This window comes from Eublepharis macularius, chromosome 7 (genome assembly GCF_028583425.1).
Source record: "Eublepharis macularius isolate TG4126 chromosome 7, MPM_Emac_v1.0, whole genome shotgun sequence".
NCBI lineage: Eukaryota > Metazoa > Chordata > Lepidosauria > Squamata > Eublepharidae > Eublepharis > Eublepharis macularius.
In genome coordinates this window covers 59136146-59150903 of record NC_072796.1, presented here as the reverse complement: position 1 = coordinate 59150903, position 14758 = coordinate 59136146, and the positions used below count along the sequence as shown (strand labels likewise).

The following is a 14758-nucleotide window of genomic DNA, read 5'->3' as shown; positions in this document are numbered from 1 at the left end:
TGATTCCCCACTCCTCCACTTGTAGCCAGCTAGGTGACCTTGGGTCAGACACAGCTCCCCAGAGCTCTCTCAGCCCCACCCACCTCACAGAGTGATTATTGCGGGGATAATAATAACATACTTTGTAAACCACTTTGAGTGGAGATTAAGTTGTCCCGAAGGGTAGTATATAAATTGAATGTTATTATTATTACTACACTCCCCATCTCACATGGATTTGTCCATGCAGGTCCCATGTTCCCCAGCATACCCTTTTGGGGGGGGGTGATCAAAGGAGACCCCTTTGTCCCATTTTTACCTGTGGAATAGATGATTGACTCCAACCCTATTATTTAATTTATATTCTAAGTTGTGGTTGCTGTTATGTTGTTGCAGTTTGTCCAAGTGAGTTGTAGTGGTTAAAACTCATTGGGTGACCTTGAACTAGTCAGTCTCTCTTATCTCTCACACAGAGTTGTTCTGAGGACGAAATGAAGGAGCAGAAGGCAAACACCAGAGGGCAGGGGTATCTATCACCCATTCTGTTCTATCACACATTCCACCAGCCCTATCGGCAGTTCACTTTCAACCACTTCCATAAGGCATCTGAGGGCTGTGAATGAAACTGCCCCAGTCCTACCACTATAACATGGAAATTGGAGCAATGGGGTTGAGAAAGAAATGAGAAAGATAATAGAGAGGTACAGCAACTATTTGTTCTGGGTGGCAGACTCAGATGGATACATGTGACAGAGGACAGGAGGAAAAGAGAGAAGAGCAGTTCAAGAATTATGCCATCTTTACCTGTGATAATTAATTAACATTTGGAAGAATGGTTAAGAAAGCACATGGAGTGACCAGCTGGGCTGCTGTAGAATTCCTGAGAGGATCTAAAGCAATTAAGGGCCAGTTCGCATGACAAAAACTATATGTTGGCCCCATTAAAGCTGTCTGCATAATTAAAAAGTAAAATGGGGTCAGATCCATGTTACAGTGATAAAGAATATGAGGGGGGAAACCCTGCCCAACCATGGGCTGAAATTTTACTTGCAATTTGCAGTCACAGCCCTTTTTGGTGTATGAATGAACCCCAAGAACAAAGAGATACTGATTTCTAGAACAAAAAGCCAATATTTACTTTTGCAGCATCAGCCTGCTTGTTCAGGTGGTGAGAAAGGTTGACTTCACAACTCTTTTTTAAACAGACAGTTTATTTTCTTCAGGAGACAGGATAACAGGTCTGGTTCTGGAGGATTATAGCACTTTCATTAGCGCCCCGCACATATAAGCCTTGGGGACAGCAATGACCTCTTTTCATGTCAAGATTTAAGTATCTCATGGCTCTGAAACATTTACTAAGGTAATGAGATACCAGAGGATATGGGTTAGAAATGCTTAAGAAACACATAGCCAGACTACTGACAGTTATTTACACACTTAATACATTATTGAAGAGAAGAAGGTAACAAAATAGTCACAGATTCCTACTGAAAAACTGCCTTTGCTAGCACATTGTTTGCTAGAGGGGGATTTGCCAGAAGGGTTTTTTTTTATTTATTTAACAAAATTTATACCCTGCCTTTCTGCCCTCACAAGGGCTGCAATTTTCCTTACCAGGAAAAAATAATAACTCTCTGTTCATTCAGTCTACTAGAATCTCTTTTGCTTGTGTCTGAACCAAAGTTTTTAAGCAATTATACTTCTAAACGTCAAATTCACTTTAATAAACCAGATTAAAGAAAATGGGTTACAAATAAATTCTCTCTCTGGATCATTACCTCTGTGTAGTAAATTTCTAGCCAAATCTTTGCATATTCTGTCACGCATCTACAATTTCACTATGCAAATGTGTTTCAGAAGAACTGCTTCTGGATTCCATTTTTGAAAGGATTGTTCTTTTAGCCAGCATATTGGCAAAGTTTGAGAACATGATTCCATTGTTTGGTGAAGTATCAGAAGCAGAAGGCAGACCAAAGCTGAGAGAGAGAGCATCTATTGGTTAAGGTTCTGGTGCTTGCACCAAATCACACATTCCCACCCACCGCCTCAATATCAGAGGAAGACTAACATCAGGGGAAGGCCTCAGCCTCTACACCCTGCACCCTGATGCTGGCCCTCCAGAGGCAGGCCACTGTGAGACAGGATGCTGGACAGGATTACATGGACCACCAGTCTGATCTAGCAGGGTTCCTCTGGTGTTTGTAATGTGATACATGACACAAAATGATTGCAGGCTGGAAAGTGGTGATCATGTTGAGAACTTGCTTATCTAAAAAGATATTCTGGCCCTTGTCCAATTTCCTATAAGACCAGTTACCATCTGGAGAACACTGTCTATTAAGGAACGGTTTCAAGGTACTCCTACCTTCCAATAATTCTGTTTAGGTGAGTCTATTTGAAAGGGAGTTCATCAATTATTGGGCATGCCAATAATTTATACCTTTAATCAATTTTCATCCTATGATGAAGCATTTGAAAAATCTACTCAAGCATGCTCTGGAAATCCTTTTGTAGTTTGAACACACAAGCAGGGCATTTGAGGTACTGTGATTAATTCTAACTCACTAATGATCACTGGAGAATCAGTAGGCGTTTGAAATGGCAATGTTTAGACTCCTCAATAACAGATAATTTTCCTGGAAAAATACCACTCAAATATTTATAGAAAGGAAATTTAAAGATAAAGTGGGAAGGACCAGTCATAAACCTAGGGACTTCAACTTACTTTGCTGAACTTGATCATGTTCAATTGCACACTAGTGAAAATTTGCTGAATTACCGTTATGGACCCCACACAATCTTGCTGTTGAGAAGGGAAGCAAACTAAGAACTTAAGAATCTGGAACAAGCTTGAAGCCCTGGATCAAGTGTTTGTCAAGAGCTAAGGCCAGCTACTAGTTTTTCTTGAAAACCACCAGAAAAGTAGGTAAGAAACAACAGGCCAGCTGGTCACCTCACTTTCTTTGCTTTTTTAAAAAAAGGAGAGATAGAGAGTATCCCCCCTTTTTTCAACTTGATCCTCTTTCTACTGATCTGCATCTCTTTCCCATGCTTTGTCTCAAATCTGTAATCAAAATTATTGCAATACAGACTGGATTTAGAAATAATTCTTGACAAATTATGACAGACTCTGATTGTGCAGTTGTGTATACAACTGCATCTTAACCCAGGTATGTAACATCTAGTGCAATTCGAAGCATTATGTCACATAGAAAACTTCTATACTGTAACTCCCATTTAAAAAAAATTGCTTCTTCCCTTTATTTGAAAAAATGCAATATTATTATGGCAACTTTTGGGATAAGGCAGGTAGATTACAGAAAAGGAGTATTTTCTAAACAAAATAATATCCAGGTACTATGATTATCCAACTTTCTGGCCTGCTGTCATGATGGAAAGTAATAAAAAAAGGGAGCATGATAGAAAGTCAGTCAGAAGCAGCCCAAAGTGCTACTTTTACAAATCCTCTTAAATAAGTCTTGGGCTCAAGTAAATCAGGGGTAAAAACTAGTTGTCATTTATTCAATTTGCATTATAAAGAGTGAGACAGACAGAAAAAATGCATATACAAGGAGAATGATTTCAAAGTGCCACCTCTCATTTACACACACACACCACCCTTTGCTAACTTACTACCTCTCCAGCTGTTGCTGGGTGACTTGGTAGCTAAATTCTGAGGCAGAGAGTAGCTTCAATACATAAATCCTGGCCAGGCATGCTGAATGGAATTTGAAGCTCTCTATCAGGCAACCCTCCCTGTTCCTCTCTCCTTTGTGGAAGGTGGGTGCTAGCTATGGTCCCCTGGGACTCAAAGCAGGGGATGGGAATTCGGGGGGAGGGTCACCATGAGAGCATGTACCATTATTTGTGGTGTGGTGTGGAAGCATTCTGGAGTGTGCTGGAGTGTGGTCTGGGGGGTTCTTGCTCCATTCCCATGCCTTTCCTCCCCACCAGCCAGATGAGAGGTGGGGAGGGGGCAGAGGCTGGGAGCAGGGGATCCCAACCCCCACCCGAGGAATGGGAACCCTAGGGCTAATGCTTTTTGCCTCCCACAAGGCTACCCAAAGGAGTTTCCACACAGCTCAATGTCTGACTTTAAACATCAACAAAGACTGGGCCGGGGGAGGGAGAAAACCACAATCTTTTTGGCAACACCTATTTTGTTCTTTGTTTCTTTTATGGTTGCAGCTCTTTCTGCCAAGCCTGAAGGGGGTGGGATTTTGTGTGTGTGTGTGTCCAGAAGTGAGATGGAAGGATCGGGGGAGGGTAAGACACACTCACTGAGTAATCTCAGTCTTGTGTCCACTCCCAAGCATAGAGCAGAAAAAAAGACACAAGCAGGGATGAGGGAGGGAAAAATAATTAAACACATAAGCACCAGAAACTTTGATTCTTTGGTGAGGACTGGAATTTTGCATTAGTTGCTGCTCTTGCTGCAGTTGTAGATCCACAAATCTCCAGGCTTACAGAACTGAATGAACACAGGCATATCCCTCTTGAGGGGTGCAGAGTGGCAAAAGTAGCCAGAGCACCAGTAGGGTAAAGTGGGGACAGGACAGCCCCTCTTGGCCCTGGTATAGGCAACTCTTCCTGCCTCCACTTGCCTCAGGAATGCCATTAGCTCAGGAGGTAGGGATGCAAGCAACACAGCAGCCACCTGCACTGCATATGGTTATGACACTGATGGCAAGCAGGAGCATGTTCACATGCTTCCCTGTGGCCATGTGCTGTAGCATGCTGCAGTTTGGCTACTCTTGCAAACACAAGGGGGAGGAGGGAGGGATGAAGGCAGAATTCAAGCCCCACTCCTCTCTGCTTCTGCTGGGTGGACCTATGAACAATCGTTGTGAACTTAATGGCCCCCAGCAGATTTCCTGCCTTTCCTTGACTGTTGCCAGCCACTGCTAAAAATGCCAGACATTTATATGTCCGGTATTTTGTCAGGGTTTTTTTTCCAGACAATCTGTGGAAATACCTGATGGTCTGGAACAATACCAGACAGCTGGCAACCCTATCTAAAAGCATGGAAACTGCAAATGGGATAAAAGCTAGAACTAGGGACCTGGCAGAAGTGGTCACAGCTAGAGATGGGCACGAACAGCAATACGAACTAAAAAAACCCACAAACAGCCCAATCTGCTGTTCGCGAACAAGCTGTTCATGAGGCCCCATTCTAAATGAGGCCCCATTCTAAATGTTGCAAGCCTCGTTCATTGCTGTTCGTTGCTGTTCATCAAGCCAGATAGTCTGGCACCTGCAATCAATGCCCTTGGCAACTTAGGCAGGGATTGTCTGAACTCTGTCTGAACTCCTGATGTTGCCCTGAAAACCCTAATCTAAGCCCAATTTAGCTTGATGGGCAGGTCTTCCTTCCAAGTGTGGACTGGAGCTCCAGATTTGTTACAATAGGAAAAGACCAGGGAGGAGGGGGGCTCCCAGCTCCGGCTTTCAGGGAGAGACAGCTGCTGTTACAGAGACAGGGTGAGTGCATTGGAGCTTGAATTTTCTTTGTGTGGTGGGATAGGGATCTACCTGTTCAGGTTCCAGGGCTGCTGCCAGGCTCTGGAGCCAAGCTATTATTTATTATTGGTACCTTTTCTGCTGTCTGCTCAGGTAATGTTTCTGGGAGTGGTGTGGTAGGGCTCTACCCCTTCAAGTTCAAGGGCTGCTGCCAGGCTCTGGAGTACATTTCCTGCTGCCTGCTCGGGTAGGGTTTCTGGAAGTGGTGCAGTAGGGATCTTGATGGCTGGAGGAGAGCCTGCTGGCCCCCACAAACAACGAACATGTTTGTGACAGGATCATGTTCGTCAGTGTTCGTTGTTCGTGGATGGCAACAAACAACGAACACCACATTCATTTTTTTTTTCTGTTCGTACCCAGGTCTAGTCACAGCATTTATCCCTGGATGAAATAATACCAAACACTATTTTCATTCTGCATGGGATAGTTGGAGCCAAGCCTGTTTAATTATTTAATTTACTGCATTCATACACTGACTTTCTCATCCTCAATGGGAACTCAAAGCAATCTACATTGTTCTCCTCTGCTAAATTACTACAAAACTCAAGGCATTTCAATCACACCCTCACAAATCAGTTGTGTTCAGGAATAAGATGTGGAGAACAGCCTACAAGTATTGTTTATGCTCTCCAGGATGTCCATAGTTAGTCAAAAAGATCATATTATTAAAACATATGAAGGCCTCATACTATCTTGAAACACAAGTCTGCCTTGGAAATTAGTAATCTGAGATTTCTTTTGAGTAATCACACTCCAGATGTAGGTTCTTTTTCTATATACAAAACAAGAAACCATTGAGCATATTCTGTTCTATTCTATTTTATTCTATTCGGAATAACTAATCCATCAAATATGCAGTGTTTCCTTTGTCAAATTGCAGTATAATCATTCCATTCAATCTGAAACTGAAAGAGAAAGCTATATGTTAGAGACAATGTAATGAAATGTGGTTAGGAATGTTCTATTATCCTCTTCTGGACAGAGCTGTAGGACAGTGCTGGATGCAGCATGCAGAGTAAGGCCTAGTGAAATTAAGCAGATTTGCCAATTTAATAACTGAAAACAAATTAAAAGAGAGATAAAAGAAGCTTTGCAAAGATTATGAAAAATATAATATTTTTAAAATCTAAAACCAGGTTGTGGTACATGGCAGAAATAACAGCAGGACCCCTGAGTGGCACATGATATACAGCATGGGTCTATTCAAAAGTTCATGATTAATGATTCACCAATTAGTGTAACTATAAAAGCATTTCTTTGCATGAATATGATTTATTGCTGCTTAGGTGATTCTTAAGCAGAATTTGCCTCAGTATTAACCGTAACCCGCACCCACCCACTCACCCACCCACCCACACACTGCTCACTCACACTTTATCTGAATGTAATTTATGCACTGTAATAATTTGATCCTGACATAATGAGTATAACAGAACAGGACAACAGAGCAATGTAAAGGTACTTCGAAGAACCTCAACAATAACTTTCCAAAGCTACATCTCCTTAGTCCAGCGATCGGCCATGATCATAGCTATGCTGAATTCTTTAGCTACTATCTGTAATTCAGAAAGAGAAGGAAGGGCAGCACAGTCAATGAAGACAAAAAGTCAAACACAGAAACAAATTAAAATCCAGATATGTAAGCAAAGATGATTTGCCAGTGGCAGTAACTAATTAAGAGACAGTAACTAAGGGTAGTAACTAATTAGGAGATACAGTAATATAGCACATACACAAAGGGATTGTGCTTGATCATTCCATTGCAACAGTGTCAGTGCAAAAAAGGGGGGCACAAACTGAACAGTTTGAAAAGGAAGAGAGGACACACACACAGGGAAGTTCCACATAAAACTTGCCATGTGGAACAATCACCCCAAATGCACTGTGATCAGAATGAAAAATTTGTCTTGCTCATTATGATGGGCATTTCTCAGATTTTCATTGTCCTCAGGTGTGCCTAGCCTCCCGCTTTTAATTTCTAAATGAGGTCACCCATGTGTATGTGCAGCATACAATTTTACCTGAAACATGGCTTTGGGAGGGGGGTCATTTTTCTCATCATGATGTTTCTAATTATAATGCAGAAAACTGAATGAATTTATTTTATCAGATAAGAAAGGAAATGAAATTATTCATGGCCCTATTATATCTGGCACGCCACAGAGAAGAATATGATGTATAAGAAACCAATACAAAATTGTGAAAATGATACTGTGAGATAAACAGAAATAGAAGGGCAATCACAGACCTGTAAAAAAACTACTGTCTGAAAGTACTTTTTTCTTATTATCCCTGCCTTTACCAGTTGGGAACCATGGACAACATTTTCAATTATTGTTTCCATTGGAAAGAAAGCACTGGAGACTTGTAGTGTTGTTTTAATAATCTATTTTATTAATACTTGTACAATTGAGTACAATTTTATTAGTACTTGTACAGTTGGTGCACAAATGTCCATACAAAGCAAGCAGTAACCACTCCAAAGCAAAAGTGGCACCTGGAAATCCCCAGAGCTTCTTTTCTCAAGGCACCTCTTTGCCAACCAAAATTCACACATGCATTGTTTTCTATGTATGCCTTCTCTTGCAATCAACTCATATTCTTTCCCAGAGTAACAGGAATGTATAACTCGATCTCCATTCCAGATGACTAAGGGCCAAACTAGACAAGACATCACCCACGGATTTGGTTAGGAAATGGGCCTACATTTTTTAGTGCTGGCAAAGTTATTTAAGAGTACCACAGGGGGCCACGTTTGGTTGAGACCACCACAGCACAAGCAAAGAGGCTCTTGCCTTCCCACTGCCACCCTATACTGTTCTTCTGACCTGAGGTAGTAGAGGGGGCATAGTTGCATTTGGGTTGGAACAGTACTATAAGATGAAAACACAAGAGCCCCCTCCTCTCACACTGCAGTAGTCACAACCAGAATTGGGGCCTGTAGTGCTCTTAAATGGCTTTCTCTAGTAGACAAAATTGTGTCCCTTGGGCAAACCTGGAGATGGCAGTCTTTTTTCATTTGGCCTTTAGTCAAAGGGTGGTCTGATTCCCTACACAGCCATAACCTTATTGGATGACTTTGGGCCAGTACCTCTCTCTCACCCTCTCATCCATCTTACAAAGTTGCTCTAAGAATAAAATAGAGGTTAGAAATGTGACAGTGTCTTCTGAATTTCTGCCATCCAAGGCTGAACTGCGCCAGAGCTGTCTAAGGCAGCCATCCAAGCACCAGAGAAAAATAATACATCTAATAGCTCATTTATTCATTGTTTGGTTTTCCTTTTTGTTTTTATTATCTAAGTGAAAGGAATAAATGGGGCTTTTAATTTCATTTTTATTTAGTTTTTATACAAGTGTACATCCCTATAATTTGCCCACTGATTCCATCATGTAGCACCTTTACTTTCTTCTTACGATATAATATGGTTTATGTGGGTCACTGCCGTGCAGTGGCGTTGTGCTTTGGGGTTTGATCCTTTTTCAGTTCAGACAGTAATGCTAGTATATCAGGGGTTCTCAGTACTAAAACTGTCAAAACTACAACAAAGTAAAATCAGCAAGTAGTCACACTGGAAGTGGAGACTTAGATAAATTTTCTAGTTAACATTTGCTTCTGGACTTGAAAAATACATTGGTGGATCTGTCAAACATGCAGAAACCCTCTTAGTCATTTACAATGGAGGAACATGCACACAATTTCAGATTTAATCATATTCTTAAATGAAATGAAAATGAAAATATGTTCAAACATTTACTGCAATAATCAAACATTATCACATCATGGGCAACTTTTCAAAAGCCGAAGACAATATTCTTCTCAGAGACTTCTATCAGAAATTTGTATCAATATTACTCTGTGTTTTTGCTCAACTTTCTTGAACCACAATCAATAATGGTGATCTGCAGTTGCTGTTTTTACACATTGACCAAGTTTTCCTAACAAATCAGTTGTTGGCTTGAAGTAAGGTAACCAATGGGTAATTTCATTGGCAGTAAAGACCACACTAATGAAAGTTCTATACCTGAATAAACTTGTTTTGTCATGTAAATGCAATGCCAAGTAAAATATCTCTCCTGGAATCCACTTGGTTTATGTTTCTTATGCACCTCCTTCTCCAGAGGTTGTCGGTGGATTGCCCATGTCTATGCTGACATATCCTTTGCAGTTACAAAACTTGTCACAGCTGACACTGGCCATGAAGTGGTGTCTGCCATACCTGTAGAGAGTAAACTCCACACAAGTTTGTGCCATATGATTAGCAGGCAGTGTTCCCAATCTGCAGAAAAGATAAAGGAGAAAGAATGTAGATAGGTATTAAAAATATTTGTGACTATAACCACTTATTCTTTGTGTATTTATTTAGAAAAAAAATATTCTGCCTCTTCAGGAATCTGTCCAAGGTGACCAGAAATTATTTTGTCAGGAAACATGGAAGGGGCATTTTAAAAGCAAGGTGCCACTACTGAAGAAGCCCTATCTCTGGCTGCCCACTGATTCACCTCAGATGGTGGAGGCACAGGGAGCAGGTCAATACAGGAAAAGGCACTCCTTCAAGTATCCTGGCCCAAAGCAGTTTACAGATTTAAAGGTGAGAACCAAAACTTTGAATTGTGCTTGGAAACAAATGAGCTGGCAGTGGACAACTTTCGGCATTGGGCTGATATGATCCCTGTACCCCTACTCCTCCTGACATTAGCCTGACTGCTGCATTTCGGACAAGCTGATGTTTCTGGACCAAAGGCAGCCATATAAAACACATTTCAGTAATCTGACTTGGATGTAATCAGAGCATAGAATACTATGGCCATTTTTTTTAAAATCAGTTTTATTTTATAAGCCATAACTGGTATATCAGCTAAAGCTGATAAAAGGCAGTGCATGCCTCTGAGGAGATCTGGGTCTCCAACTGTACTCCAGGATCTAGCAGTATGCCCAAGTTATGAACTTGTGCCTTTACAGGGAGTAAAAATCCCCTCCAGAACAGGCTGATTCCTCAGTACTCAAGCAACTTTGTGATTGACCAGCAGCACCTCAGTCATGTCTGGACTGAGCTTCAGTTTATTGGCCCTCATCCCTTCTGTTACCATCTTCAGGCATCTGTTCAGGACTAGACATGGGCACGAACAGCATTACGAACAGAAAAAACCCACGAACAGCCCAATCTGCTGTTCGCAAATAAGCTGTTCATGATGCCCCATCCTAAATGAACAGGTGGTCATTGCAAGCCTCGTTCATTGCCTTCCGCAGATGTGCATCAAGCTAGACAGTCTGGCATCTGCATTCAATCCCCTTGGCAACTGGAGGGAGGGACTGAACTCTGTCTGAACTCCTTCTGCCTTTCCTTCTGGCTTTAACCCTTCAAAGTACTTCCAGCAGAGAGTTCTGTTTTTGCCACTGTGAAGAGAAAATGACAGCCACCGGGGAGACCTATGGATCATGCCTTTTCTGGGGTGCAATCTCTCCGAAACTTGGGGGGTCTTCAGAGAACAGTGAGGACTATGTCCCCTGCAAATTTTGTGGGTATTTGACATTGGGAAGGTCAGTTGGTAACCCCTCAAAGTAGCTGCCAGCAGACATTGCTGTTTTTGCCAGGACAGGGCCCTTTAAACTATCAGCTGGCAGGTGGCAGGGGAGATCCCCCCCTGCCACCTGCCAGCTGATAGTTTAAAGGGATCTTTAAAGGGCCAGGTAAGTGGTTTTGAGGGGAGGGGGGCTAAGTGGGGGGGTTGGGGTGGTTCTGGCCCCCACGAACAATGAACAATGAACATGTCTGGGAACAGCTCGTGTTCGTCCATGTTCGTTGTTTGTGGATGGCAACAAATGATGAATAGGGTGTTCGGGTTTTTTTCCCATTTGTGCCCATGTCTATTCAGGACTTGCACAGAGCAAACTGGGTATCATCTGTATGATGGTGGCACATTGCTCCAAATCCCCTGATAGTATCTCCCAGTGGTTTCATGTACATGTTAAAAAGCATGGGAAACAAGGTCATCCATCAGAGTATTCAAGGTTACTTCTATCCCAGAATTAGGGAAATATTGTTTGATATGAATGTCATAACTAATTATTCAATGAATCTTGGTTGAGTGTCTGTGCTTTCCAGCCAATTTCTTACGTGTTTTTCTTAAATTATGAAAGGAATTTCATACCTGGTAGAGATATTTGAGAAAGAAAAGAAGAGCCATGTGTCACCGCAGCATATGTTCAAACTAATCTTTCTAGTTTAACTTACTCAGTAGCTGTTGGTTCACCGATAAGCCCATAACCTTCTAGGTGCAGCATGCAGCTCTTCAGGTCCTCTTTGAGTGGATTGGAGAAGATGACTTCTGCAGAGCATGGTGCATTCATCCGAGGATGGTCTAAAATCTAGTACAACATGAAGGGGCACTAATTTTTTCATTGTCCCCAAATCCCAAATTATAGACTTGGGCTTGGATTCTATGAGGTAGTGTTCCACTGCTAAAAGTGCTCCTCTGCTATTACAGTATTCTATTCATGAAAGACCAGTGTCTTTCAGCGAGCTGAACAGCACCATAGGAAAGCACTGTGTATCAAAGACCACCATGGATGAAGAAACTCACAGACAGAAACAAAATCATAGCCTCCGGTCTTATTGACATTCTATCCTGCCTACTCTTTTCCCCAGCAGCTCTCTGTGACCCCTGAAGAGGTATTGCTGAATGACAGTGGATGCTCACAGAAAAGAAACCATGGGGGTTAGGGGGTCTGTAGTGAGGAAGGGAACTGGATGAGTTTACCCTTCTTCTGTTATTAAGATTCAAACCATACTAATTAGCATGAACATTTGGTAAAATGAAACACACCTTTAGAACTCCTTTTATGATGCTGTTAAAAAATGAAATACCTGCTTCAGGTCTATTTAATCCATATGCTGGAAAACAGAAAAACCAAGAGCCAAACTACACATTATACTGTCAGTCTATGACTGGACCTCCTTCCTCATAGTGGAGCAAGATTTCAGTCCAGTAGCATCTTAAAGACCAACAATATTTCCAGAGTTTAAGCTTTTGTAAGTCTAGCTCCCTTTATCATATAACTGAAACTGCAGTGTATCTGGAACAGCCCTTAGAATTTTTATCTTCATCATTTGAGACAGAAGAAGAGCAAGTGAAAGAATGTATGATTAAATGGGCTAAAATTTTGGATATGATATATTAATGGACAATGGGAAAATATGTGGTTAAAAGGGTTAAAATTTATATTAAGCTCCAGTCTTATGAAGATCCTAAGATGATGTATTGTTGCTGTATGACTCCTGAGAAATTGGCTAGAATGTACAAGGGGACTTAGAATATATGCTGGAAATGTAATCAATATGAAGAATCTTTTTACCGTATGTGGTGGACTTGTAAGAAAGTTTTTAAAAAATTGGACACAAATACAACTATTGATTCAGAAGATTTTAAAGATTAAAAAACAATTGAAACCAGAAACGTTCTTGTTGGGAATGATGGGTGTACAGTTGGAAAGAAGTTATGGAACTCGGTTCTTATATATGATTACCGTAACGAGACTATTATATGCACAAAACTGGAAGAGTCCAACACTGCCTACTTATAGAGGTATGGTTGATAAAGGTGCTGGAACTTGCAATAATGGCAAAACTTACTTCACTGATTAGAGAGAAGACAATAAGTTCATTTATTGCTCAATGGAAACCCTTCATAGCCTTTTAATATGAAATAGACAAACATAATTTGATGACTTGTAGATTTATGGATGAAGAATGTGGACTAGAGGTGGACATGAATCAGGAAAATACCAGACCATGCAGTTTGTGGTTCATCGCATTTCATGAACCACGAACTTTCATGAACTTGCCCCCATTCACGAACCAGTTCATTTGGTTTGTGATAATGTCACTTCCAGGGCAACAGAAGGTCACTTCCAAGGCTGCAGAAAGCCCATCCCTCCTGTTGCCTAGGAAACTGATTAATCGGCTCCAAGCTGTCTGCAGTGATGAATCAAAAACGAACTAAATGAACGGCCTAAAGTTCGTGGTGGTTCATCAGAAATGGGCTCTGATGAACCGTCGGTTCGTGAACCACAAACTGGCCCAGTTCGTGACAAATTTTGGTTTATATTTCAGTTTGTGCTTGCCTCTAATGTGAACATTCGAAAAAAGAGAGCTTTTATTTTTAACATAGAGTAAGAGAAAATTTGAAAATACTACTATTTGTCATGAAGAAAATTGGAAGCTTCCTTTAAGTTTATATAGTTTTCCTTTATTTTTTCTGTTATTTTTATCTGTTAATTGTTGGGTAATTGTATCTTTTTATTATATAAAGCTCCTAAATTTAAAAAAAGAATTTTACCTGTATCTTAACAGGGAGGCTGTCAATTAAGACATCTCTCTCCCCCATCATGACTTCTCCTTTCCGTTCTGGCATTGAGACAGCGACCACCCTCATAATGTTATGATCGCAAAGGTAAGATCCATAGTCGTCATATGGTATTGTTATCAGGATTGTCTTTACTGTAAGACAAATATTTTGAGTGACAAAAAGTATGTACAAGCATCTGCATCTTTACAGGCAAAGATTTTACTAGATCTTTTTATATTCTGTGGAGTTGATCATTAATTACAGATCCTCAGCAATCACAGTGTGCGCTGCTAAATTATCACAAGGAAGCGGTTTGCAAAAATCCACACATGGAACAAGGAGAATGCCTTCTTTTTAGAGAACACATCTGTCACAAGAGGCAATCTGTTCAAATTTGCGTAAATGTAGGTTCCATAAATCAGTGATACCTCCTTTTAGTCTTTAGAATGCGAGCGTTGGAAAAAAATAAAATTTAGGTGGGATTCAATCCAATCACACATGAATTTTACAGAACACCTTTCTCATGGCAGCTCCCCTGTAGCCTCCTCCCCCACCCCACTCCTGATGTCTCAAATACCCTGACTCCCATGAAAATTCCAAGGCTTGCACAAGTCTAAGGAAGGGCATTTGCTTTCCATTCCCCCTTCTTGCTGTAGCCCTCCTCTGCCCACAGGCCAATCTGTCCCCAGGGGTCCTCTGACTTTCAGGAGCAACTTATGCAGAAGGCTGCAGGGAGGGAGGGGAAGAGATCCATTCCATGGACTTATTCCATTAACCCAATTTACCATATTGCTCCAATAAAGCATTTTTTTTGGAAACTGAAAAATAAAGAACTATTAGGGTGTTTTAACACATGATACTAAAGCAACTAGGACAAAGAGAACTGTGATTCTTGAAAGCTTATGCTACAGTA

At 41.1% G+C, this 14758-nt stretch overlaps 1 protein-coding gene across 1 annotated transcript in view; it reads right to left on the bottom strand.

The window, feature by feature from the left end:
• The window catches only part of LOC129333929 (protein-glutamine gamma-glutamyltransferase 5-like), a 39932-nt gene that overhangs the window by 3996 nt on the left and 21178 nt on the right, over nucleotides 1-14758 (bottom strand). Inside the window, exons 11-13 of the mRNA XM_054985867.1 lie at nucleotides 13837-13997; nucleotides 11733-11866; nucleotides 9717-9776 (exon numbers count right to left, since the gene is read on the bottom strand). Coding sequence (XP_054841842.1) covers nucleotides 9717-9776; nucleotides 11733-11866; nucleotides 13837-13997 — 355 coding nt within the window. The remainder of the gene's footprint in view (nucleotides 1-9716; nucleotides 9777-11732; nucleotides 11867-13836; nucleotides 13998-14758) is intronic.